Genomic DNA, 26,848 nt, shown 5'->3' with positions numbered 1-26,848 from the left:
GATACCTTTACGATCGATAAAAACCACAAAAAATTATTGTATACTTCTTACTCGCTCTTCTTGTCGTCTCAGCCTTTTAACTAAAATGAACTTTGTTGTAGCAATCGTTTCTGTAGCAGCTATATGATAGTTAACCGATTTCGAATGATCCATTGACGTATTATTAAAAACATCAAAATATATAATTAAATAAAGTTGGTTGCTAAAGGTTCCTACTTTGTTACTCCTTTATTTAAAGCCAGTTTTTATAATGAACCGGACGTACCCAGCTATTAAGCATCTGATTCGGCCTCATCAATATCTTCAATGTAAAAATATGGTGCACCACCTTGCAATCGATTTCGGTCTTCGCTAATTTCTTCCGACTCTTTTTCGCGTACCTGTTCCTCCTCGACATCCTCTTCGTTATTGTCATCTAGTACCGACTCGTCATCACTCAAAATTTGTGTAACGGTACGGGATTCATCCACTCGAAGTTTCCTTTTATCCTTCTTTTGATTGAATAATGTGAGTCGTGATTTTTTACTGATTAACGAGCTTTTCACAATCAACCCACTGGTTGAATAAATGGAATCACTTTTTGGGATTAAGGTTTGAACGAAGTCCTCCTCTTCTCCAATTTCCTCTTCCTCTAAATATGGCAGCGTCAGTCCGGGCTCGCTGCTCTGTGCGTGCAAAATATAATCCGTGGGTGACAAAAACAAAGAGTCCCTGGAGTCGACGGACAAGCGGTCAACTATTTCCATATCCTCGTTATCATCCATATACTGACCAGGATATAAGTCCTCATCTACGTTAGGCATGAAGTTCATGGTTTCATCGACTGCTACCAAATAAGTGGGTAGTTCGCCTAGACTCTTACAAGATGTCTGTCCGCGATAATCACATCTGATGTCATAGCGCCGTAAAACCACTGCGGTTCGCTCACTCACATGGATGGCATCTAAGACACCGGTGTTACTCATTTCGGAGGCAAGGTTAACTGGATGTCCCCACAGATCATAGTGCGGTTTCGAAATGCCTACCACTCCAGCGGAGACAGGTCCGTGGGAGATGCCTGTGTGAAACAGCGACTGAGCGGGTTAGTGAATGCGAAAGAAAGATGTAGAAAAACGCACCGATTTTCAACGATCCTCCAATATTTCTGTCATTTTCTAAAAACATATTCTTGGCTGAAAGTTCTCGAGATCCCCGCAACAGTTCCAATGCGAACTTAGTCAGAACGAGAACGCACTCGTCGTTCGGTCTTAGAAACTTATGTTGCCGTGGCTTTAACGATCTTTGATCGGAGAACCAATCATCAGTTGTTTTATCTAAAACCATATCAAAACGAACACTACCTGCAAACGTTAAAAGATGATAATACATTATATTGAGATTGGAGAGAGAGAGAGAGAGAGAGAGAGAGAGAGAGAGAGAGAGAGAGAGAGAGAGAGAGAGATAACTAAAAAATAGAATAAGAAAGAAACGGGTGCGAGTAAAGAAATCATAAGGTACTTCTGTTATCATCTTCATCATCATCATCAATTGTTGTGTTTGAACGGTCAGAAATTCGATCCACCTCCAGACCACAGGCGGCCATATAAGTCCAACCGACCACTTTTATCTTCTCTATTTTGAATCTACTCTGGAACTGGTCTAGAAGATCATCAAAGTAGCAGATGAACTCGTTCAGGACTCGCAGTCCCAGCCGGTCGACATCAACGCTGACAATCTGAGCGAACATAACGGCAACCTTATCTATTTGTTCGTAGAAAAACTCGTTCTTGCGCCGCTTCTCCAAAAACATATCCCACACATGCAGGGGCAGGATGTTGGCCATTAGTACTCTGATAGATTTGTTTGTGTTTTCCGTTCTTTTCTGCTCATCTTCAAAGCGCAATTGCATGCTAATAAAAATAACGTAAAATTAACGAACGACTAGAGCGACTATACTATCGACACGACCCTTACTAGTAATTAAACTTCTTGGCAAATGTGTTGTACCGCATTTTCAGGATCAGCAGTAGATAGATCGATACCACATACCATGTGTGTCCAGCCTCGGCACGAAAGAACCAATTCGTCGTCTCGGAACGCTCATAGGCAAAGTCATATGTTACATTTATTGTGATGATGTACGCACCTATGAGTATGAGACCGACTGCAAGTTTGAAGATCAGAGGCATGCTAAAGAAGCAGAACGTTATCAAAATTACGAGGATGATATTATGGGTGATGGCCTGCAAATTATTTGACTTCCATTATTCGGCTAAAAGGGAATTGAAAAACTGAAAATACCCAGGGTCGGAAGCAAATGTCTTTTGGGATGGTATTGCTAAGCGCAGCTTCAATCAGTTCCAGTTCGAAAGCTTTATACCGACAGTCCATCTGAAAAGAATGGCAATCATTAACCTTTTAATAAGACTTGAAAAAAGCTGGGTATCTTACCACTTGTTTCGTAGCCATTAAGTAGAGAATCATTGAAATTAAAAAACACAGAAACAGGCGAACTACTAGCTTCTGTTCTATAAAGTCAGATACGAAATAAAGCCAGCGCCACAGGAAAAATGTTGGGAGATCCCACAAAGCTACTCGACTACACATTGTCCAGAATTTCTTAAAGAAAGCGCACACGAATATAATAAACAACACGACAAGCATTAATAATAACTGCTTCGTGTGCTTTATCCTAGTGCTAGGAATTAATTGAAAAGCGAGCTGAAAAGTTATCTTCGTCTGAACCGAAGCTATATATGTGCACTTCACTGTGTCGTCCTAATGTTCCACTATTATCTAACCATTCATTTGAAAGAATTTTTTACCCTTCTTACAAAAACCATCAGAGGTGCAATTGGTTCCCATAGCTTTAAACAATTTTTTGAAACAAACACTATTTTTAAATTATATCGCTCAGAATGATCTGAGTCAAAAAAAAAAAAACTATGGGTATGCTAGGTATAACAAGTGGTTACCATTCATCCTTCTGGGTGTTATAAGCAATCACCCCAAACTCAATATACACCTAATTCTGTTTTTACACGGTAGATTGGTTTCAGAAAAAGTCGCGTAAAAAACCCGTGTAAAAAGGACATTGATCATGTCATTTTTAATCGTGTTAAATGGAATAAAATTGTGCACCAAATATACAATTTTTAATCTTCAAACCGTGTTAAATCAGAACCGTGTAAAAACAGAATTAGGTGTAGCACCATTGGACTATGCAGTGTAGGGCACAATATACAAACGAGTATAATATATATATTAAAGTCGTCCAAGCCGACTCATGAATACCCTGTACCGTTTCTATAGCAATTCAACTATGCATACTAAATCTGTTGTACTAATCTTTTCTATAGTAGATATTTTATTTTATTTATTTTTTGTTGAGAGACTACAAAAATCTCATGAGAATAAAAATTGAAATATCTTCATAATCAAATAAGTTATCGTTAAGAACGATGGGAGCTTTTTAAAATATTACGGCTTTTTATGACTTGTAATACTCTGCGTATAAAACAGACTAATTTGATAACTCCATAGCTGTTTTATCGTTCGGGTACAGGGAACAGAAATAACCGGGAATTATAATTATATACAACTACTTACTAGTCTTGGGTTGCAATTTTAAGGAATATCATTAGGCCAGCAACAACTGCCGCGAAACACGTGTATTTCATAAGCACATCCGGTACGTTAATGAACTTCCATTCTTCTTCTCCATTTCGAAACAACAAAAAAACGGCGGTAACCCGCGATTTGAAGAGGTTGTCCTCGGCGGAACTTTTGGAGTTCTTCGAGAAGTCAAATATACGAGCAAATCTGAAAATTGTTTATGTCGTCACTATAGTATATATCGTCACTTTTTTTTAGCTTACCCTGCGTGACCCGACGCCATGTTTTCGACTTCTTCAATCATACTAGATTTTGTCTTGAAGCGTATCTCATTGTACATATCTAGGTCTGTTTTCAAAGGAATGGTACCTGCGCTCAATTTGGCCAAAGGCCCTTTAATGTCACGCCTGGCATATTCCTCTATTTGTATGTCTAGCACAGAGTCTCGCATTTTCGATACCAAATATGTTTTGATGAGGTCCCGAACGAAAACCGGATCCTGCTTGGCTCGCTCAGTGCCTTCGCTATAAAGGTATTCATTTTCGAGTAACATTAACGTGCGTTCTGTAACATGCACTTTGCCGATTCTCCCCGTCTCGGACAAGCGATAGGCAATATCCACATCTGGTGACCAAATATCATATTGCCATTTAATGGAGCCGATAACCCCGGCAACAATTTCCCCCGAGTTCACACCGATGCGCATGTCAATAATGAGTTGTCGTCGCTCGCTTATAGCGCTGACAATGCTGATCATCTCCAGGCCCAAGTCCACACAGCATTTGGCATGTGCCGGGTTCGGTTTTGGGATGCTGGCCACGCAGGTGTACCGATCGCCCAGAAACTTAATGCGCTGTACCTCGTTCTTCTCAGCAGCCACATCGAACCTGACAAAAAGATCATGCAGGAAAATAACCAATTCCTTAACTTCCATAGTGGTGGTAAGCGCAGTGTAATTCATGATGTCAGCGGATAGGATGGAGACATTTGAATGGGGCTCTACAAATAGCGTCCGACGGACAGGCCACAACGAGCTGCGTCGTCCTCTCTTCTCTATACGCTTTCTGATATCTTCCTTCAGCGTATCGGCAATTAGTTGAGGCAGTATCGTATTTATTAGGGCTGTCTCATTTTCCATTGCTGCTGATAGCAAAAATTTTTCTTGCAGGAGTTTTCGGCGCCCCAACAGTACTTGGCGCATATAGAACTCGCGCAGAAGGGGGAAAATTGTCGATAGAAGGTTCAGCGACAGGAGATAGATTGCATAACCTAATAGGTGCGTCAATTGTAAACGTTGTGCTTTCCAATAAACATAAATCAGGTGAACGAAGTAAAGTAACGATACAGCTAAGCCCAAGATAATTGAACGGCTAACGATGCGAACGGGTAGAAAAAGATATATCGATATTACTACAATGTGATCGTAACAAGGAATCACAATGCCGGTATAATCAGATATCCAAAGACCCACACCGATGTCTGGAAATAGTGTGATTAGAGAGGAATGTACTTAAAAGAAAAGAGTGTGATAACATCTGATCGATTACCAACTAGAAGGTGATTTTGATTCGGACAATGAACAGTCTCTCTTGTAAAATATTTATTATTTTTTCGTTCTATTCACCTTCTATAGATATTGAAGACAGATGTTATACCACCCTTGGAAGAAAGGTACCACTATGATAAGATTATGCGTCAGGCACTATATATCTATATATTTATTTAATGGTTATATTTTAGTGAGTCTTCATTACCTTTCACATCTATCACAAAATCCTAACATAGTGGTACTTTGGGGTCAAGATATACCCATAAATGTCAGTATCAGAGCAGCCACCCAGCTTGAAATAACGCGCCACCGTGGCATGCGCTTATCTTTCTTGGTATCTTTGAAATTAATAAAGAGGGCTACCGGCACCAGAAATAAAGCAGCTGCATACAGAATAAGTGATAAACTGTGTTCCTGCGCAGCATATGGATATGTTGATATAACTATCTTATTCAACCAATTCATTTACGCAATTCACTTACCACAGCGCCTAATAAGAGACATACAATATGAAAAGAAATTATTGACACAACAATGAACTGAAAGAGGGCCAGATTTGATACCATCACTCTTTCATCATATCGCTTATAATATTTCTCCAATCCAAGATTGCTGCATTTAATCTAAAGATCTTGTGACATTACATTAAAGAATCGGACTGGCAGAAAACTGAGCTTACGCGCATAACTTCCCAATCCAATTTCCTTTCTCCAGTTATATATTCACCATTAAAAGATGCATTATCCAAAAAGTCTTCTTCGATTTTCTCATCTGTGCCCATGATGCGGCCTGGAAAAAAAAAACAATATTTGAATTTAGTTTGAGTATAGAAACTCTTGTTGCTATATAATAATTAGGCATTTTATTCTATTCTACAGATAGGTGACCTTCATGTTCTAGAAATTGTCGAAGAAATTTATATATACCGCCGGCATATATATGTATTGTTTTTCCGCCCACTACAGAAAAAGTCTAGAGGTCCTTTGATTAGGTTCCTTTGTGATAAGAAGTAAACAAAATATGATGCCCATTTAGGTACAAATGGTAATGGTACTAGTTTTTTGCGAGTGTACATGTAACACATAGAAGGACGTTCTTAGCTCTTGCTTAACAGGATCTATTTTAATACGCACTCGGTTTAAGACGATTAAAAATTTGCTATCTTTTCCCTTTTAACACGATAGAAGTTTAAAAGTATTAAAAAAAAAGAAGCGCATTGCTTTAACTCAATTTTGTCTCGTTTAACACGATTTCTCTGTTCTAGGAACGCAACCCCCTTGTTAAGCGAGGGTTAGGCTTATCTTCATGATTTCTATGACAAGACGAATCGATACAGATCGTCCATCTATCCGTCTGTCTGTATGAACGCAAGGATATCGGGAAATATAAGAGCTAGAATAACCGAACTTGGTATGAAAATTCTCCTATCCTCCTCTTCTTAGATATATGTGGACTCCTTGATTAGATTTAGTTTAGATTTTAGAAATCACACTGTAGAAAATACTCGCACGTTTGTTTTACTGAAAGACTCAATTTGTAATACAGGAACTCGTACTGTTGGTTTGCCGAATTCCCAAGATGCCTTTCCTTTGGTGAATAGTATAAATCGGAATGAAGAGGCCATTTGTTTCGGTAATAAGGCCAGCATTCATTGATTTTGTAGCAGGATGGCGAACTTAATCAAGTACGAGAGAACTCAACTTAGCAGCTTCAGAGCTTAAAGTCGGAAGAAGATGAAGAGTCTTATCTCCAATAGGTAACATGACCTTTCAGAATATAGGGTGTCTCAAAGCGAGGAGGGTTATCCGCTAGTGTGGCATGCCTGTTTATGCTTAATCTGAACCACATACCGTCAAAGACTACACCTTCGAGAACGTTAATAAAAAACAAATTCAAACAAAGGTAATGATATTTTCAGCATATACGAGTAGATATAGACTATGTATTTAAGCATCTGAATCATTATCTTCAATATCTTCAAGGTAAAAGTTGGGTGCACCGCCACTCAAACGGTTTTTGTCTTTTTCGGATCCTGTCTCGCGTTCCTGCTCCTCCTCTTCTTCGTGTGCGTTTTCATCTGGCTCCATGCTTTCATCAGGCAATGTTTGCGTAACGATATTGGATGTATCCATCTGCAACCTTCTTTTGTCCTTCTTTCGATGAAATAATGTGCTGCGAGTTTTTTTACCGAAAGATGAAGATGTTTTTAAAGTCTTGCTCGTTATTGAATAAATAGAATCGCTTTTTGGTATGAGTGTTTGAATGAACTCCTTCTCCTCCTCATAATCTGTATCATCTTCCAAATGCGACCCCGTTTGACCGGGTTCGCTGCTCTTTATGTTCAAAATATAATCTGAAGGTGACAGAAATAGGGAATCCCTTGAGCCGACTGACAAACGCTCAACAATTTCCATATCCTCATTGTCGTCCATAAACTGACCAGGATATAGGTCTTCATCTTCGTTAGGCATAAAATTTGATGATTCATCGACTGCGACTAAATAGGTGGGTAGTTCGCCCAGACTCTTACAAGATGTCTGTCCGCGATAATCACATCTGATGTCATAGCGCCGTAAAACCACTGCGGTTCGCTCACTCACATGGATGGCATCTAAGACACCGGTGTTACTCATTTCGGAGGCAAGGTTAACTGGATGTCCCCACAGATCATAGTGCGGTTTCGAAATGCCTACCACTCCAGCGGAGACAGGTCCGTGGGAGATGCCTGTGTGAAACAGCGACTGAGCGGGTTAGTGAATGCGAAAGAAAGATGTAGAAAAACGCACCGATTTTCAACGATCCTCCAATATTTCTGTCATTTTCTAAAAACATATTCTTGGCTGAAAGTTCTCGAGATCCCCGCAACAGTTCCAATGCGAACTTAGTCAGAACGAGAACGCACTCGTCGTTCGGTCTTAGAAACTTATGTTGCCGTGGCTTTAACGATCTTTGATCGGAGAACCAATCATCAGTTGTTTTATCTAAAACCATATCAAAACGAACACTACCTGCAAACGTTAAAAGATGATAATACATTATATTGAGATTGGAGAGAGAGAGAGAGAGAGAGAGAGAGAGAGAGAGAGAGAGAGAGAGAGAGAGATAACTAAAAAATAGAATAAGAAAGAAACGGGTGCGAGTAAAGAAATCATAAGGTACTTCTGTTATCATCTTCATCATCATCATCAATTGTTGTGTTTGAACGGTCAGAAATTCGATCCACCTCCAGACCACAGGCGGCCATATAAGTCCAACCGACCACTTTTATCTTCTCTATTTTGAATCTACTCTGGAACTGGTCTAGAAGATCATCAAAGTAGCAGATGAACTCGTTCAGGACTCGCAGTCCCAGCCGGTCGACATCAACGCTGACAATCTGAGCGAACATAACGGCAACCTTATCTATTTGTTCGTAGAAAAACTCGTTCTTGCGCCGCTTCTCCAAAAACATATCCCACACATGCAGGGGCAGGATGTTGGCCATTAGTACTCTGATAGATTTGTTTGTGTTTTCCGTTCTTTTCTGCTCATCTTCAAAGCGCAATTGCATGCTAATAAAAATAACGTAAAATTAACGAACGACTAGAGCGACTATACTATCGACACGACCCTTACTAGTAATTAAACTTCTTGGCAAATGTGTTGTACCGCATTTTCAGGATCAGCAGTAGATAGATCGATACCACATACCATGTGTGTCCAGCCTCGGCACGAAAGAACCAATTCGTCGTCTCGGAACGCTCATAGGCAAAGTCATATGTTACATTTATTGTGATGATGTACGCACCTATGAGTATGAGACCGACTGCAAGTTTGAAGATCAGAGGCATGCTAAAGAAGCAGAACGTTATCAAAATTACGAGGATGATATTATGGGTGATGGCCTGCAAATTATTTGACTTCCATTATTCGGCTAAAAGGGAATTGAAAAACTGAAAATACCCAGGGTCGGAAGCAAATGTCTTTTGGGATGGTATTGCTAAGCGCAGCTTCAATCAGTTCCAGTTCGAAAGCTTTATACCGACAGTCCATCTGAAAAGAATGGCAATCATTAACCTTTTAATAAGACTTGAAAAAAGCTGGGTATCTTACCACTTGTTTCGTAGCCATTAAGTAGAGAATCATTGAAATTAAAAAACACAGAAACAGGCGAACTACTAGCTTCTGTTCTATAAAGTCAGATACGAAATAAAGCCAGCGCCACAGGAAAAATGTTGGGAGATCCCACAAAGCTACTCGACTACACATTGTCCAGAATTTCTTAAAGAAAGCGCACACGAATATAATAAACAACACGACAAGCATTAATAATAACTGCTTCGTGTGCTTTATCCTAGTGCTAGGAATTAATTGAAAAGCGAGCTGAAAAGTTATCTTCGTCTGAACCGAAGCTATATATGTGCACTTCACTGTGTCGTCCTAATGTTCCACTATTATCTAACCATTCATTTGAAAGAATTTTTTACCCTTCTTACAAAAACCATCAGAGGTGCAATTGGTTCCCATAGCTTTAAACAATTTTTTGAAACAAACACTATTTTTAAATTATATCGCTCAGAATGATCTGAGTCAAAAAAAAAAAAACTATGGGTATGCTAGGTATAACAAGTGGTTACCATTCATCCTTCTGGGTGTTATAAGCAATCACCCCAAACTCAATATACACCTAATTCTGTTTTTACACGGTAGATTGGTTTCAGAAAAAGTCGCGTAAAAAACCCGTGTAAAAAGGACATTGATCATGTCATTTTTAATCGTGTTAAATGGAATAAAATTGTGCACCAAATATACAATTTTTAATCTTCAAACCGTGTTAAATCAGAACCGTGTAAAAACAGAATTAGGTGTAGCACCATTGGACTATGCAGTGTAGGGCACAATATACAAACGAGTATAATATATATATTAAAGTCGTCCAAGCCGACTCATGAATACCCTGTACCGTTTCTATAGCAATTCAACTATGCATACTAAATCTGTTGTACTAATCTTTTCTATAGTAGATATTTTATTTTATTTATTTTTTGTTGAGAGACTACAAAAATCTCATGAGAATAAAAATTGAAATATCTTCATAATCAAATAAGTTATCGTTAAGAACGATGGGAGCTTTTTAAAATATTACGGCTTTTTATGACTTGTAATACTCTGCGTATAAAACAGACTAATTTGATAACTCCATAGCTGTTTTATCGTTCGGGTACAGGGAACAGAAATAACCGGGAATTATAATTATATACAACTACTTACTAGTCTTGGGTTGCAATTTTAAGGAATATCATTAGGCCAGCAACAACTGCCGCGAAACACGTGTATTTCATAAGCACATCCGGTACGTTAATGAACTTCCATTCTTCTTCTCCATTTCGAAACAACAAAAAAACGGCGGTAACCCGCGATTTGAAGAGGTTGTCCTCGGCGGAACTTTTGGAGTTCTTCGAGAAGTCAAATATACGAGCAAATCTGAAAATTGTTTATGTCGTCACTATAGTATATATCGTCACTTTTTTTTAGCTTACCCTGCGTGACCCGACGCCATGTTTTCGACTTCTTCAATCATACTAGATTTTGTCTTGAAGCGTATCTCATTGTACATATCTAGGTCTGTTTTCAAAGGAATGGTACCTGCGCTCAATTTGGCCAAAGGCCCTTTAATGTCACGCCTGGCATATTCCTCTATTTGTATGTCTAGCACAGAGTCTCGCATTTTCGATACCAAATATGTTTTGATGAGGTCCCGAACGAAAACCGGATCCTGCTTGGCTCGCTCAGTGCCTTCGCTATAAAGGTATTCATTTTCGAGTAACATTAACGTGCGTTCTGTAACATGCACTTTGCCGATTCTCCCCGTCTCGGACAAGCGATAGGCAATATCCACATCTGGTGACCAAATATCATATTGCCATTTAATGGAGCCGATAACCCCGGCAACAATTTCCCCCGAGTTCACACCGATGCGCATGTCAATAATGAGTTGTCGTCGCTCGCTTATAGCGCTGACAATGCTGATCATCTCCAGGCCCAAGTCCACACAGCATTTGGCATGTGCCGGGTTCGGTTTTGGGATGCTGGCCACGCAGGTGTACCGATCGCCCAGAAACTTAATGCGCTGTACCTCGTTCTTCTCAGCAGCCACATCGAACCTGACAAAAAGATCATGCAGGAAAATAACCAATTCCTTAACTTCCATAGTGGTGGTAAGCGCAGTGTAATTCATGATGTCAGCGGATAGGATGGAGACATTTGAATGGGGCTCTACAAATAGCGTCCGACGGACAGGCCACAACGAGCTGCGTCGTCCTCTCTTCTCTATACGCTTTCTGATATCTTCCTTCAGCGTATCGGCAATTAGTTGAGGCAGTATCGTATTTATTAGGGCTGTCTCATTTTCCATTGCTGCTGATAGCAAAAATTTTTCTTGCAGGAGTTTTCGGCGCCCCAACAGTACTTGGCGCATATAGAACTCGCGCAGAAGGGGGAAAATTGTCGATAGAAGGTTCAGCGACAGGAGATAGATTGCATAACCTAATAGGTGCGTCAATTGTAAACGTTGTGCTTTCCAATAAACATAAATCAGGTGAACGAAGTAAAGTAACGATACAGCTAAGCCCAAGATAATTGAACGGCTAACGATGCGAACGGGTAGAAAAAGATATATCGATATTACTACAATGTGATCGTAACAAGGAATCACAATGCCGGTATAATCAGATATCCAAAGACCCACACCGATGTCTGGAAATAGTGTGATTAGAGAGGAATGTACTTAAAAGAAAAGAGTGTGATAACATCTGATCGATTACCAACTAGAAGGTGATTTTGATTCGGACAATGAACAGTCTCTCTTGTAAAATATTTATTATTTTTTCGTTCTATTCACCTTCTATAGATATTGAAGACAGATGTTATACCACCCTTGGAAGAAAGGTACCACTATGATAAGATTATGCGTCAGGCACTATATATCTATATATTTATTTAATGGTTATATTTTAGTGAGTCTTCATTACCTTTCACATCTATCACAAAATCCTAACATAGTGGTACTTTGGGGTCAAGATATACCCATAAATGTCAGTATCAGAGCAGCCACCCAGCTTGAAATAACGCGCCACCGTGGCATGCGCTTATCTTTCTTGGTATCTTTGAAATTAATAAAGAGGGCTACCGGCACCAGAAATAAAGCAGCTGCATACAGAATAAGTGATAAACTGTGTTCCTGCGCAGCATATGGATATGTTGATATAACTATCTTATTCAACCAATTCATTTATGCAATTCACTTACCACAGCGCCTAATAAGAGACATACAATATGAAAAGAAATTATTGACACAACAATGAACTGAAAGAGGGCCAGATTTGATACCATCACTCGTTCATCATATCGCTTATAATATTTCTCCAATCCAAGATTGCTGCATTTAATCTAAAGATCTTGTGACATTACATTAAAGAATCGGACAGGCAGAAAACTGAGCTTACGCGCATAACTTCCCAATCCAATTTCCTTTCTCCAGATATATATTCACCATTAAAAGATGCATTATCCAAAAAGTCTTCTTCGATTTTTTCATCTGTGCCCATGATGCGGCCTGGAAAAAAAAAACAATATTTGAATTTAGTTTGAGTATAGAAACTCTTGTTGCTATATAATAATTAGGCATTTTATTCTATTCTACAGATAGGTGACCTTCATGTTCTAGAAATTGTCGAAGAAATTTATATATACCGCCGGCATATATATGTATTGTTTTTCCGCCCACTACAGAAAAAGTCTAGAGGTCCTTTGATTAGGTTCCTTTGTGATAAGAAGTAAACAAAATAATTATTTACTTAATTTTGATGCCCATTTAGGTACAAATGGTAATGGTACTAGTTTTGTGCGAGTGTACATGTAACACATAGAAGTATGCGTGCCGGACGTTCTTAGCTCTCGCTTAACACGATCTATTTTAATACGCACTCGGTTAAAGATGATTAAAAATTTGCTATCTTTTCCCTTTTAACACGATAGAAGTTTATAAATATTAAAAAAAAGAAGCGCATTTCTTTAACTCAATTTTGTCTCGTTTAACACGATTTCTCTGTTCTAGGAACGCAACCCCCTTGTTAAGCGAGGGTTAGGCTTATCTTCATGATTTCTATGACAAGACGAATCGATACAGATCGTCCATCTATCCGTCTGTCTGTATGAACGCAAGGATATCGGGAAGTATAAGAGCTAGAATAACCGAACTTGGTATGAAAATTCTCCTATCCTCCTCTTCTTAGATATATGTGGACTCCTTGATTAGATTTAGTTAAGATTTTAGAAATCACACTGTAGAAAATACTCGCACGTTTGTTTTACTGAAAGGCTCAATTTGTAATACAGTAACTCGTACTGTAGGTTTGTCGAATTCCCAATATGCCTTTCCTTTGGTGAATAGTATAAATCGGAATGAAGAGGCCATTTGTTTCGGTAATAAGACCAGCATTCATTGATTTTGTAGCAGGATGGCGAACTTAATCAAATACGAGAGAACTCAACTTAGCAGCTTCAGGGCTTAAAGTCGGAAGAAGATGAAGAGTCTTATCTCCAATAGGTAACATGACCTTTCAGAATATAGGGTGTCTCAAAGCGAGGAGGGTTATCCGCTAGTGTGGCATGCCTGTTTATGCTTAATCTGAACCACATACCGTCAAAGACTACACCTTCGAGAACGTTAATAAAAAACAAATTCAAACAAAGGTAATGATATTTTCAGTATATACGAGTAGTATAGACTATGTATTTAAGCATCTGAATCATTATCTTCAATATCTTCAAGGTAAAAGTTGGGTGCACCGCCACTCAAACGGTTTTTGTCTTTTTCGGATCCTGTCTCGCGTTCCTGCTCCTCCTCTTCTTCGTGTGCGTTTTCATCTGGCTCCATGCTTTCATCAGGCAATGTTTGCGTAACGATATTGGATGTATCCATCTGCAACCTTCTTTTGTCCTTCTTTCGATGAAATAATGTGCTGCGAGTTTTTTTACCGAAAGATGAAGATGTTTTTAAAGTCTTGCTCGTTATTGAATAAATAGAATCGCTTTTTGGTATGAGTGTTTGAATGAACTCCTTCTCCTCCTCATAATCTGTATCATCTTCCAAATGCGACCCCGTTTGACCGGGTTCGCTGCTCTTTATGTTCAAAATATAATCTGAAGGTGACAGAAATAGGGAATCCCTTGAGCCGACTGACAAACGCTCAACAATTTCCATATCCTCATTGTCGTCCATAAACTGACCAGGATATAGGTCTTCATCTTCGTTAGGCATAAAATTTGATGATTCATCGACTGCGACTAAATAGGTGGGTAGTTCGCCCAGACTCTTACAAGATGTCTGTCCGCGATAATCACATCTGATGTCATAGCGCCGTAAAACCACTGCGGTTCGCTCACTCACATGGATGGCATCTAAGACACCGGTGTTACTCATTTCGGAGGCAAGGTTAACTGGATGTCCCCACAGATCATAGTGCGGTTTCGAAATGCCTACCACTCCAGCGGAGACAGTTCCGTGGGAGATTCCTGGGGTAGGCAAGAATATATATAGAGGTTTAGTTAATGGATAAGAAATAACGCACCGATTTTTAACATTCCCCGAATGTTTCTTCCATTGTCTAGGAATATATTCTGCACTCTAAGCTCCCGAGTTACTCGCAATAATTCTAATGCGAATTGGCTCATTATGAAAACGCACTCATCGTCGGCTCTAAGGAAACGATGTTTTTTTGGCCTTACAAATCTTCGATCTACGAACCAATCGTCTGAAGAATTATCGATGTTCGTATCAAAACGCACACTACCTGAAAATTAATACGATAATGCAATATACTTGTATATTTGAAAAAGTCGAATCTACATGTCTTTTACTGTCTTTTGTATGAAAAAAGTTGACACGATTCTATCATCAGTCTGTGGAAGAGGACGGAAACGATAAAAGGCCGGACAATCGGATAAGAGGAAATGCTTTTCCGCATTTAAATTCAGAAAATTCAGCTCAGTAGGGAAGAAGGGATGGGGAAAAATGCAAACTCGTGGAGAAATCTTAAAGACAGGAAAAGCAATTAATTATAAAACCATCAAATACTTCTGTTTTCCTCGTCATCGTCATCGTCAACCGTTGTGACCGATAGGTCCGAAAAGCGGTCCACCTGCAAACCACAAGCGGCCATATAAGTCCAACCGACCACTTTTATCTTCTCTATTTTGAATCTACTCTGGAACTGGTCTAGAAGATCATCAAAGTAACAAATGAATTCGTTCAGGACTCGCAGTCCCAGGCGGTCGACATCAACGCTGACAATCTGAGCGAACATAACGGCAACCTTATCTATTTGTTCGTAGAAAAATTCGTTCTTGCGCCGCTTCTCCAAAAACAGTTCCCCCACATGCAGGGGCAGGATGTTGGCCATTAGTATTTTAATCGTTCGATTTGTTTTCTCCGTTCGTTTCTGTTCCATCTCATACCGTAATCTCGAGCTACTCGTAATCAAAATATAAAGTTTTTATGGATTTTAACAACGCAGCAGAAACTTACGAGTAATCCACCTTGTTCACAAATGTGATGTGTCGCTCCTTGATGATGAGCATTAGAAAGAACGCTACCACATACCATGTGTGTCCAGCCTCGGCGCGAAAGAACCAATTTGTCGTTTCGGATCGTTCATAGGCAAAGTCATATGTCAAATTGATGGTGAAGATGTACGAAATAATGATTAGGCCACAAATGCCGAGCTTGTACATCATAGGCACGCCAAAGAAAAGTATTATTGTCAAGACCACTATTACAATATTGTGTGTGATGGCCTGCAAAAATTGTACTTGCATTATACTTGTAGATCTAGAAACATTTGAGTGGACAAAAAATACCCATGGTCGAAAGCAAATGTGTGCTGGTATTGTATCGCTTAGCTCGGCTTCAATTAATTCCAGTTCGAAAGCCTTATGTGGACAGTCCATCTGTAGGAAATTGTAATATGTGGGTAGTCCCGCAGCGGATGTGAGGGGAGCAAAAAACTTACCACTTGTATTGTAGCCATTGTATATAGAATCGCGAAACTTAGGCAGCACAGTATCATACGAACTAACAGGCGGTTTTCAATTAACTCAGATGCTAAAATAATCCAGCGCGTCAGGGTGAATCTGGGCTGCTGCCAGACTGTCTCCCGACCATACCTAAGCCATAATTTCTGGAAGAAAGCGCACAGGAACATAAGAGCCAACACGATGAGCAGTAAAATCAATTGCCACATTTGCTTCAACGTAGTGCTGGAAATTAATTGCAAATGTATTATATCAATCAAGTTAATCAAGTTGAGCTGGAAGTACATTCACTTACTACTTCTGTACCGCAATTTTTAAAAATATCATGATGCCAGCAAAAAAAGTGAGGAACATTGTGTATTTCATAAGAACATCAGATTGGTTACAATATTTCCACTCATCTTTTGCGTTCCGAAATAGCATGAAAACCGATGTAACCTGCGTCTTGAACAGAAAGTCCTCAGCGGTGTCCTTTGACTTCTTCGAGAAGTTAAAAATGCGTGAAAATCTGCGAGTATATATACAAAATAGTCAACTGGTTAATCTAAAAAGTATACATGATTTCGCATACTGTGTCCGACCCGTAGCCATGTTCTCGACTTCTTCAATCATGCCATCTTTTGTCTTACGACGTATCTCTTTGAACATATCTTGGTCTGATTTTAAGGGAACGATATTTGAGCTTAAGCTCGCCAGAGACTCTCTTATGTTGCGCCTGGAATATTCCTCTATTTGTATGCTTAGCACAGAGTCCCGCATTTTCGATACCAAATATGTTTTGATGAGATCCCGAACGAAAACCGGATCATTCCTGGCTCGCTCAGTGCCTTCGCTGTAAACGTATTCATTCTCTAGCAGCTTCAATGTGCGTTCTGTAACATGTACTTTGCCAACCCTTCCCGTTTCGGACAAGCGATAGGTAATATCCACATCTGGTGACCAAATATCGTATTGCCACTTAACGGAGCCAACAACTCCAGTAAAAATTTCCCCCGAATTTACACCGATGCGCATGTCAATAATGAGATGTCTCCGCTCGTTTATGGCGCTTACAATGCTGATCATCTCCAGGCCCAAGTCCACACAGCATTTGGCATGTGCCGGGTTCGGTTTTGGGATGCTGGCCACGCAAATATAGCGATCTCCCAGAAACTGAATGCGTTGCGTCTCGTTCTTCTCAGCAGCCACATCGAACCTGACAAAGAGATCATGCAGGAACATAACCAATTCCTTAACTTCCATAGTGGTGGTAAGCGAAGTGTAATTCATGATTTCAGCCGATAGGATGGAGACATTCGAATGGGGCTCTACAAATAGGGTGCTGTACTGGAAAAAGTGAAGGAATGAGCGCACCAATTAGAATCCCATATACTCACCGAAAAGCAGGAACCATATATCGTTGGATTCCTTTCTGTTTTATGCGTTTTCGTATATCCCCTTTAAGCGTATCTGCAATGCGCTGTGGCAGAATACAATGTATTAGGGCTGTCTCGTTTTCCACTGCAGCCTTTAGTAGATAGTGTTCCTGTAGGAGTTGGCGGCGGCCCAGTAACTTTTTGCGTAAGTTAACCTCACGGAAAAATGGGAATATTGCCATAATAAAGTTCAGTGTAAAAAGATAGATGGCGTAGTCTAATAAGTGAAAAAATTGCAAACGTCGGGCTTTCCGATAAATAAAAACTACATCAAGAAAGTACAATAAGGATACAGTGGCGCCTAGTAAGGGAGCCTCTACTTTGACGCCAATTGGCAGAGATAGATAGATCGATACCACTACGATGTGATCGTAACAAGGAATCACAATGCCGGTGTAGTCTGATATCCAAAGACCAACACCGATATCTGCAATAAGCATGATATGTATATAAAAAGAAGTTGGAAGTGTAGAGAAAATTTACCCATGAGTGTCAGTATCAGAGTAACCGCCCAGCTTGAGATTGCGGCCCAGGGTCTCTTCCGCTTACCTCTGTCGATTTGTCTGAAATTAGCGAAGAGAACTACCGGCACCAGCACCATACCGACCCCATACAGCGTAATGGAATAATTGTGTTCCTGCATATCGAACATTCAATTGGTTGTATTAAGATAAATTAGTTGGAAGTAGCCGCTTACCACAGCGCCAAATATAAGACATAGTATGTGAAAAAGCAGTAATGTCACAATTGTAAACTGATAGAGCGCTATATTGGTAATCATTAAACGCTCGACATATCGCCAAAAGAGTTTCTCGATGCCCAAGCTGATGCATTTTGTCTAAGGCCCATCAAGCATAAGTTTGGAGAAGATAACTTTAACAGAATGGAGCTTACGCGTAATATATGCCAGTCCCATTTCTTCAAATTCTCGCCAGTTGTGAACTCCTCATCGAAAGATCCCTGACTAGATATCTCTTCTATAGGATTTTCATCGGGTTTTATTTCTGTTTGTTCTGTCATGATGCGATTTGTTGGGAAAGACTATATTTACTTTTTGTTCTACTATTTATTTTGAGTGTAAAAACTCAAGTTACTGAATCAACCAAACATATAGTATGTTCTACATTTGAAAGTCATTGTTTTTAATGTTATCTGTTGGCACAGCATTAGACTCTCGCTGTTCAAGCAAAAAGTTACGGGTCTGTCCATCTCCGTGTCGTGGTCGCCGAGCACTATCACCATGATTCTTGAAATAGTAGTCCTCGTCAATGCCTACGAAATAGGTGGGTATTTGGCCACGGCCCTTTACCATTGTCATGCCCCGATAATTGCACTGTATACCGAACTCTCGCAATATGAGGGCTGTATTTTCGGTAACTTGAATTTTTCCTGGCACCCCAGTACTATCCATTCGTGAAGCCATATTCACCGGATCACCCCAGATATCATAGTGGGGCTGCGAGGCCCCCACTACTCCGGCCATCACCTGACCACACGATATTCCAATGCTCATGATGCCGGTCGATAAAGCGCGATCGTAGGGCATATGTTGCATCAAATATAGATTGTTGAAGGCCCACAGGGTGCGCATCATATCGAGGGCAAATGTGGTGAGCACAAAGACAACCTCCTCATTGTTCTGACTCTGGTCTCCAAGACTTGCGCGTGCCTGTCGAGCGCGTTCCACTACGTGGGATTGAGAGAATGCCACAGGTCGGTTAATTTTAGAAACCCACAAACCCAGTCCAACCACTTACCCTCATCTTTTATAGAGCCATACTCCCTGCTGATGCCATCGGACAGTGCTAGGTCTAGACCGCAAGCAGCCATATAGGTGCAACTAACTATTTTAATCTTCTCCACCATATAGTAGTCCTTATAGAAGGATAGCTGGATAAGTAAAGAGAAGATACATATGGATGTAAGATACAAGTATGTAGATAGTATATGGGGATGAACATACGAGCTTGTCGAATTCGGATATAATTTCGTTTAACAGCCGCAAGTTTGCTAAATCTATATTGAAGTCCTTAATTGAGGCAAACATAACGGCCACCATATCGTAGTTTTCATAATATAGTTCGCCCTTGGCCAGCGACGTTAAATAAACGTTAACTTTAAGCAAGAGTTATTGAGGTATTGAGAGCAATTTAAAATCAAGATGCAGCGGACACTTACCCACGTGAGAGGGCAATATATTGTTAAGCATTATTAAAATAGATTCATTCGTCAAATGGGCATCGCGTTGCTTCTTCATGAGCTCCACCCGCCAGCTGTAAGGGACAGTTAAATTAATATTTATTAACAACAAGCAGACGAATATGAATTGAATTAAAACATATTGTTTGTTTAACCCAATATCTCAATACATCTTGGCATTTAAAAGTTTTATAAAATATCCCATTACTTTATAACTTTGGCTTACCTAAAATTAACTTTATTGTTAAACTCGGTTTGACGTTCCATCAGATACATGCTGACTAAGGTCATAACAATAAGCATGCTATGAGCATACTCCGTAAAAAAAAACGGATTTGTAGTCGGGCTGTGATGAAAAATAAACTCGAACTGAAAGAATAATAAGACCATATATATGATAGTTTCCATTCCGCCAACTAAAAAATCGTAAAAATATAGTATATAAATAAAAATTCGTATAATTAATATAAATATATATAATATACATATCATCTTTTGTTTATCAATTTACCTAGAGTTTTGGCCATAAATGGAATTCGAGTGAAAATAAAGCTCATGCCAATGATGAGTGAAACCATATTGCTCATCACCCAAGGATGGAAGCACATGTTGGCATCCAGATCGTAGTGATATAGCTTGCTATCAATCATCAGAACTTCATACTCATCGCGGCTGCAGCCCGCCTGTAATCAGAGCAGAGAGTCAAATCTAGGCTTACAAATGGGTGGTGGACTGAAGCTAGGAACCGCAAATAACGATTCTTTTGTTTTTTTTAAAGAGAAAAAAATAATTCACTTATAGGAACTTTAAAAAAACGAGGATTAAACACATATCCTACTTTAAGGATTATCTGTGCATATGATTTATGTGCACCATGATTTAAAAATTAAAATTTTTATTCATTCTCTCACCATATAATGATTAATATTGCGTTATATTTTACAACTTAATGAATAATAATAATTTTTGATCAAAAATAAAACTCATAAAATAATGAGTATTGTTTAAGTTTTATTTTTTGATCAGAAATAAAACTCGTGTTGTAATTTTGTATTTTTCGAAGAGATTTTGCTCAAAAATAATAATTGATTAAGTTGTAAAATAAAACTCCAAATTAAACATCATATTGTGAGAGAATGAATAAAATGACAAAAATGATCAGAATTTTGTTATTTTTATAATAACACTTGTAATGATTACAGTCCCTGATTGAAAGCTTACCAGCATGATCGACAGAATAGCAAAGTATACGATAATCACATACATATAGATGCACATGCGCACCACCAAGCTCTTTTGTATATAATCTGCACTGCGGAATATAAAATGGCTGAAGAGACTGTATGTAAGTGTATACAGCTCTCGGTCTCCATGTCTGCAATAGCAGATCGTTTTGTACCAGGTAATGAAGAGCAAGGTGCTCAGTCCCACAAGGAGTACGACATCGATTACGTTGGTAATCCAACTGGGGTTTTTCTGATCTATCAGCTGCATTACAACGAGGCTGACGCCAATGAACCAGGCAAGCAGAATACTGATCTTAAACATATAGTCCGGTTGACGCATATAGTTCCACTCATGTGATGGATCACGAAAGTGAAGCCAGAACAGTGACATATCACGAAACTTTTCTTCCTCTTCCTCCACCTCCTCCACCTTCTGCACTTTCTTGCAGCTAAACAAATCCATAATTCTTCAAAAAAAAAAAAATGGATCAGTAATATTTAACGCGCAAAATATTTCAGATTAGATCTCACTTTAAGCCTCCAACAGGCATTTTGTGGAGCTCATTGTGTAGTTCTACACTGGCGGAGTCATAAAGGCTGTTCTCCCTTGAAACTCCTATGACGGACCATGATTCAATGATCTTGAGCGAGTAGGTACTATCAGTGAGGATTTCCGGATCTCCTGATTTAATCAAGTACGTCACGATATTGTGGTGTTTCAGAAACTCATCAGAAACGGCTCCCTCTGGTCCCGGTTCCACTTCATACTCATCGCCCAGCATGTGCAGCACTTGCTTGCTGATGTGAACATAGCCTGCCCTGCCGGTAGATTCCAAGCGATTGGCTATTTTAACATCGGTTCCTACAGAAAAGAATTGATAATATTTTATACTTGTACATTCCTCTTAATGTGTTTGTGGACCAGCCATAACCACAAATAGTCTATCAATATTAAGTCCAAAAATGTGCTGACAAGCGCAAAGGTAAGAGACGCGATGGTATAGGAAATCTCGTAATGCTTAGGAGGTAATGTCTTGTTAGTGGTAAAGGAGGAACTAACAACCAACTAATTTATTGAAGTAAGTGCTTGATATAGAACTGTGAAGACCTGTAGAATAGTGAAAAAATGTTGTTAAACCTGTCTTCCAATTCTTATGGGGGCAGAAAGAAAATGAAATTAAAACTTGGAACAGCTTGTAATAAGTGGAGTTCGTTAGAAGCAGACTCAGCATGCTGAGATCTCTTCCACTCCCTTCAACGAAGACATCTCTACAGACTCACAGACATCTCTATAGAAGCACAGTTAAGGCATCCGGAAAACTTCGACCCTTCAATCCGCACTTACCCCAAACATCGTATTGCAATTTGGCCTTGCCGACAACCCCAGCGAAAAGGTCGCCAGAGTGCACACCGATGCGCATATCGATGTCTACTTTCCATTCCTCCCTGTAAGATTTCTCGATTTAAGCAGATAAATATGGGAAATACATAGTTTGTAGTTTATGACGTACCGAACTTCTCTTATATGTCGAATCATGCTCAGTCCCAGTTCCACACAGCTTTTGGCATGATCAGGATTAGAGCGGACAAGGCCAGCCACGCAATAATAGCAGTCGCCCAGGAATTTGATTCGTTGAACCTTAAATCGTATGGCCGCCATATCGAAACGAGCATAGAGATCATGCAGCAGCGAAACCAGCGTCTCCACCGAAAGAGTTGTTGTTAAATAGGTATAGTTGACCACATCCGCATAAAGAATGGAGACTAGCGGATGCAATTGTATGCTTATAATGCGTTCGAATATTAAATTCGGATGTCCAACCCCATCCTTATCCGCAATAATTCGATTACGTATATAATCCTGTATGGGACGTGCTATTTGTGGTGGCAATATGTTGTGAAGCAGTTTTAGTTCCTGCTTGCGGGCATTACGCAACCAAATGTCCTCCAAAACGTACTGATGGCGATCCAGAAACGATGAGCGGATTATTATTTCGGACATATAGCGAAAGAATGCGCCCAGCAGATTGAAGCAAACGTAATGCGCCACATCGAGGCTCATATAATCGTATGTGCTTATTTCAGTTAGTTCGTAATGGTATGTGGATGACATAAAGTACACGAAGTAGCCAGTATATATCATGGATACTGATATGCCCAAAGCCAGGGGAGGCTTTATGAACGGTATGGGCAGAAACATGTATATCATAAATAGTACATAGGTGTCGTAAAACGAACCCAGAGCTATATCTTCAGCATAGTAATGGTACATATTCGGCAATAAATCTGTAAAAACAAGCGGTAAGGCAGTAAAAAAGGTCACTTTAAATAGTTAAATGAATTGTTAGTTTTTAAAATATAAATATTTACAAATACTTGTAAAGCCCATACTGATTAGAATTAGCTGTTCAACTAGCAAGATTTAGGAGCCATGTTTCGTTGTTTGAAGCTATCGTAGAAAATCTTCTGATATTTGATTATTATATTCTTTTGTTTTTTCTTCTTCTTATTTTTAATCTAAGTTAAAGAAACGAATAAGCAAAAGCTACTCCCTTAGCTCTATATTGGGAAAATATCTACTGCTAAAAACACATTAGCTGTTCTCCGGGATCGTGTATTTAGACTGCATTATATAGGTGTACTAAATGATTGCTTTCCTTTTGTTCGAAACATATTGAGACAATATTATTTATAACTTTAGAATATAGACCAATTCTCCATTATGTGCTTATTCGCTTTGATTTCATTTAACGGCATTACAGACGTGCAAATAACTTTTAACTTGTTAAGTGGTAAAAAAAATAGTATCATTTCATAGGCCAAAATGAATGGATTCTGTTGGTTGTTTGTACTACTTTGTGGGATAATTTTATGTGGAGACAGAGGTAATATTTTAAACAGATATATACACTGAAGCTGTAATGCAGTTCCTTTTAGGTAGTTGCGCCCGGTTAACACGCCAAAACTGCTTGACTATCAATAGGTATAGACATGAAGGCCGATGTAGTGGACCTCGGCGGAAATTCTACGTCTATCGAAGTCTTATATCGGATTGTATAAGTATCTCTTCCAATTGCCCGAGAATGCATCCCACCAACGATTTTCAAACACTTTTTGAATGTCGGTACGCTTGCGCGAAACATAAAAAGCTAGGCGTGACTTTTCCAGAAGTCAAGAGCAATCCTGACCAACCTGAACCAACTGCCACAGAATGTGCACCTCCTGCTGATATTTCAATAGAAACTACATTGAATCCTACAACCCATGGTATAAATCCGTTGCCTGGCCAGGAAGGCCGTACATATCGCAAGCTGTTAAGAACATCGTTCAGAATGGCAAATTTTAAAAGGCACAAATTTTATAAGGAGTTGCAGAAACGCGCACCAAAAGGTAATTTTTGAAGAAGAAATCTAATTTCTTATATAAAATGCTACAGATTTATCGTAATAGAAGTAAAAATCCACATTTCGTTGTGTAAATTATGTTTTGAACACCCAGTTTTCCTTTGTAGCATGTAAATGTTATTCACGAGAGAAGAATTTTGTTTTCTCACTATACATATCAACGGAGACTACACAAATTTGTTAACAAATAAAACCCATACTGATTCCAACTAGCTGTTCAACGTCTAAAAATTAGGAGCCATATTTCGTTGTTTGAAGCTAATGTAGAAAAGCTTTTAATATCAGCTAAAATTGGGGCACTAATGTAAAGGCATAAGCTAATAGAATTATTAGCTCTATAGTGGAAAAATATCTCTTGGTAAGAAAACACAGTTTAAGACAAGGTTTTTGAAAGAATTGTGTTTCTTTTGTTCTCCACTTGATGTTTTAAACATCTTCATTACGTGATTATTCGCTTCGATTTCATTAAACGCTATTACAGGCGTGCAAATTGCTTTTAAATTTTGGTTGCAGTTGTACGAATAGTTTCAATTCATAGGCCAAAATGAATGGGCTTTATTGGTTGACTGTATTATTTTGTGGGATTATTTTATGTAAGGTAAGATTTTAAATAAATATATACGCTGAAGATGTAAGGTAGTTCTTTTTAGGTAATTGCATCGTGTTAAGACGCCAAAGTTGCTTGACTATCAATAGGTATAGACATGAGGGCCGATGTAGTGGTCCTCGACGGAAATTCTACGTTTATCGAAGTCTTGTATCCGATTGTATAAGTATCTCTTCCAATTGCCCGAGAATCCATCCCACCAACGATTTTCAAACACTTTTTGAATGTCGGTACGCTTGCGCGAAACATAAAAAGGTAGGAGTGACTTTTCCAGAAGTCAAAAGCCAGACTTCTCAACCAACTAGCACAGTAAGTGCAAAGCCTGTTGAGGTGTCAATAGCAACTACGTTGAAGCCTCCAACCAAAGGAGCAAAGTCGTTCCCTACCGAGGATAGCCGTATATGTGTGGTATGTACTGATCCGGGTCAGAAAAGAACGTCAATCAGATTGGCAAATTATAAAAGACACAAATCTGTTACTAAGTGTTGCAAAAACCCATAATAATGAATATAATTCCTACTGATTTTTCTTAATAGTAGTTAAAAATCGACATATCGTAGTGTATATTATTTTTTCTACACACCGCTGTTTTTGTACTCTGTACATGAAATGTACAAGAGGTTTGAAGGGTTTGCGGGAAGTGAAAAATGCAACAGGCAGAAGGAGGCGTGGCAGACCCCACAAAGAATATATATTCTTGATCAGCCTGACGAGACGAGTCGATCTAGCCCTGTCTGTCTGTCTGTCTGTCCGTCTGTCCGTCCGTATGAACACCTGGATCTCAGAGACTATAAGAGCTATAGACACCAAATTTTGCACAAAGATGCCTTATGTGTGTACGCTATACGAGTTTGTTTTATTTTTTTGATTTTTCCCCCACTTCCCCCCTATGGGGATTTTTCCGTACCGCCGTTCGTATAATCGCCTATATCTCGGAGACTATAAGACCTAGAGATATCAAATTTAAAGTCCAAGTTGCCTTATGTGAATACGCAGAAAATCTTTTTTTTTGAATTTCCCTCCCTCCCCCTCTCCCCAGCAAATCGCGATTTTCTCTAACTCCCGTAATTCTTGGAATTTCAAACTAAAATTTAAATAAATACCCCCAGTTAGTTATTATGTGTCCGTATGCCAAGTTTCACTATGATAGACCGATTTAACAAGAAGTTAAAGCCATAAATATATTTGCTGCTCCAGCGCTGCCCGCAGCTGTTGATACTGGTGCTTTTGTTGACTGCAAACATGCTTGCACGCGCATATATACACTCACATAGACGCAATTGCTATGTAAATGTGCAATTATACACCCTTTACGTGAGTTCGAATACCGAAAGAGGTAAAATCGATCTAAATTTTTTTTTAATTTTCCTAATCTTTTAAATTTTGTTAATTATTCTAAACATATGTACAGAGTATTTCAAAGTCGGGCGACCCGACTTTAGCTTTTTTACTTGTTTTTTTTTTTTAAAGGGGAGAGAAGATCGGTAAATATGAAATATCTTTAGATTTGTGAGTATACATACCAACACTGACTACACATAGAGCGGCCAGAACCGACGTCAAATACATTATCCATACATGCTTTGTCACAAACTCCTTGCGGAAATTGATCAGAACCAGTAGGGTAATTATCACAGCACCCCCTATATACACATAAACATCAATGTAGATTAAGGATGGGTGCTGGGGAATACATACTTCTATATGGATTTGTTCAAATTGGTTGATCTGCCCACTCACCTCGCAGGTTAGCAGCAGCAGAATACAGTGAGCCACTGTGA

General features: G+C 39.2%; 4 protein-coding genes across 5 annotated transcripts; all 4 read right to left on the bottom strand.

The window, feature by feature from the left end:
• Nucleotides 1-203: 203 nt before the first annotated feature.
• On the bottom strand, nt 204-5,940 carry LOC115622774 (adenylyl cyclase X E-like). Its single transcript, XM_030516830.1, has 11 exons — nt 5,823-5,940; nt 5,626-5,766; nt 5,404-5,557; nt 3,858-5,073; nt 3,589-3,801; nt 2,431-2,677; nt 2,281-2,370; nt 1,954-2,222; nt 1,498-1,889; nt 1,119-1,340; nt 204-1,057 (listed from the first exon to the last, which is right to left on the bottom strand). Exons 1-11 carry the CDS (start codon nt 5,922-5,924, stop codon nt 273-275), a joined length of 3,831 nt encoding a protein of 1,276 aa, XP_030372690.1. The 5' UTR covers nt 5,925-5,940; the 3' UTR covers nt 204-272.
• A 1,094-nt stretch (nt 5,941-7,034) lies between these two features.
• On the bottom strand, nt 7,035-12,762 carry LOC115622714 (adenylyl cyclase X E-like). 2 transcript variants are annotated; one of them, XM_030516751.1, is made up of 11 exons: nt 12,628-12,762; nt 12,431-12,571; nt 12,209-12,362; nt 10,663-11,878; nt 10,394-10,606; nt 9,236-9,482; nt 9,086-9,175; nt 8,759-9,027; nt 8,303-8,694; nt 7,930-8,151; nt 7,035-7,868 (listed from the first exon to the last, which is right to left on the bottom strand). In XM_030516751.1, exons 1-11 carry the CDS (start codon nt 12,727-12,729, stop codon nt 7,090-7,092), a joined length of 3,825 nt encoding a protein of 1,274 aa, XP_030372611.1. In that variant the 5' UTR covers nt 12,730-12,762; the 3' UTR covers nt 7,035-7,089. The 2 variants fall into 2 exon arrangements, with proteins under 2 accessions (XP_030372611.1, XP_030372612.1); XM_030516752.1 differs by lacking the exons at nt 10,663-11,878; nt 12,209-12,362; nt 12,431-12,571; nt 12,628-12,762 and having other exon boundaries at nt 9,236-9,403; nt 10,394-10,483.
• Nucleotides 12,763-13,880: 1,118 nt separating this feature from the next.
• On the bottom strand, nt 13,881-18,651 carry LOC115622833 (adenylyl cyclase X E-like). Its single transcript, XM_030516912.1, has 12 exons — nt 18,526-18,651; nt 18,329-18,469; nt 18,115-18,268; nt 17,593-18,058; nt 16,788-17,537; nt 16,512-16,724; nt 16,195-16,441; nt 16,043-16,132; nt 15,711-15,979; nt 15,261-15,652; nt 14,755-14,976; nt 13,881-14,698 (listed from the first exon to the last, which is right to left on the bottom strand). The coding sequence occupies exons 1-12, from the start codon at nt 18,649-18,651 to the stop codon at nt 13,920-13,922; spliced, it is 3,849 nt and encodes a 1,282-aa protein (XP_030372772.1). The 3' UTR covers nt 13,881-13,919.
• A 26-nt stretch (nt 18,652-18,677) lies between these two features.
• Nucleotides 18,678-26,617, bottom strand: LOC115622754 (adenylyl cyclase X E-like). Its single transcript, XM_030516808.1, has 11 exons — nt 26,591-26,617; nt 22,564-23,342; nt 22,402-22,513; nt 21,588-21,918; nt 21,052-21,523; nt 20,342-20,513; nt 20,057-20,246; nt 19,810-19,904; nt 19,595-19,746; nt 19,389-19,521; nt 18,678-19,317 (listed from the first exon to the last, which is right to left on the bottom strand). Exons 2-11 carry the CDS (start codon nt 23,326-23,328, stop codon nt 18,752-18,754), a joined length of 2,988 nt encoding a protein of 995 aa, XP_030372668.1. The 5' UTR covers nt 23,329-23,342; nt 26,591-26,617; the 3' UTR covers nt 18,678-18,751.
• Between the last annotated feature and the right edge of the window lie 231 nt (nt 26,618-26,848).

This window comes from Scaptodrosophila lebanonensis, unplaced genomic scaffold (genome assembly GCF_003285725.1).
Source record: "Scaptodrosophila lebanonensis strain 11010-0011.00,11010-0021.00 unplaced genomic scaffold, SlebRS2 tig00000043-arrow-pilon, whole genome shotgun sequence".
Lineage (NCBI taxonomy): Eukaryota > Metazoa > Arthropoda > Insecta > Diptera > Drosophilidae > Scaptodrosophila > Scaptodrosophila lebanonensis.
The sequence above is the reverse complement of the archived record's forward strand: the minus strand, read 5'-3'. Positions and strand labels throughout refer to the sequence as shown.

What these genes read in the sequence shown, in the direction of transcription:
- LOC115622774 (XM_030516830.1), bottom strand. Translation starts at nt 5,924, where the DNA reads ATGGGCACAGATGAGAAAATCGAAGAAGACTTTTTGGATAATGCATCT. An exon ending in TGGATTGGGAAGTTATGCGC is followed by an intron (nt 5,767 to 5,822) that starts GTAAGCTCAGTT and finishes CAAGATCTTTAG; the next exon opens with ATTAAATGCAGCAATCTTGG. An exon ending in TAATGGCTACGAAACAAGTG is followed by an intron (nt 2,371 to 2,430) that starts GTAAGATACCCA and finishes CATTCTTTTCAG; the next exon opens with ATGGACTGTCGGTATAAAGC.
- LOC115622714 (XM_030516751.1), bottom strand. Translation starts at nt 12,729, where the DNA reads ATGGGCACAGATGAAAAAATCGAAGAAGACTTTTTGGATAATGCATCT. An exon ending in TCTGATACTGACATTTATGG is followed by an intron (nt 11,879 to 12,208) that starts GTATATCTTGAC and finishes CACTATTTCCAG; the next exon opens with ACATCGGTGTGGGTCTTTGG. An exon ending in TGATGAAGATGATAACAGAA is followed by an intron (nt 8,152 to 8,302) that starts GTACCTTATGAT and finishes TAACGTTTGCAG; the next exon opens with GTAGTGTTCGTTTTGATATG.
- LOC115622833 (XM_030516912.1), bottom strand. Translation starts at nt 18,651, where the DNA reads ATGACAGAACAAACAGAAATAAAACCCGATGAAAATCCTATAGAAGAG. An exon ending in ATGGCTACGGGTCGGACACA is followed by an intron (nt 16,725 to 16,787) that starts GTATGCGAAATC and finishes ATATACTCGCAG; the next exon opens with ATTTTCACGCATTTTTAACT. An exon ending in AAAATTGCGGTACAGAAGTA is followed by an intron (nt 16,442 to 16,511) that starts GTAAGTGAATGT and finishes ATTAATTTCCAG; the next exon opens with CACTACGTTGAAGCAAATGT.
- LOC115622754 (XM_030516808.1), bottom strand. Translation starts at nt 23,328, where the DNA reads ATGTACCATTACTATGCTGAAGATATAGCTCTGGGTTCGTTTTACGAC. An exon ending in AACAATAAAGTTAATTTTAG is followed by an intron (nt 19,905 to 20,056) that starts GTAAGCCAAAGT and finishes TGTCCCTTACAG; the next exon opens with CTGGCGGGTGGAGCTCATGA. An exon ending in TATCCGAATTCGACAAGCTC is followed by an intron (nt 19,522 to 19,594) that starts GTATGTTCATCC and finishes TTACTTATCCAG; the next exon opens with CTATCCTTCTATAAGGACTA.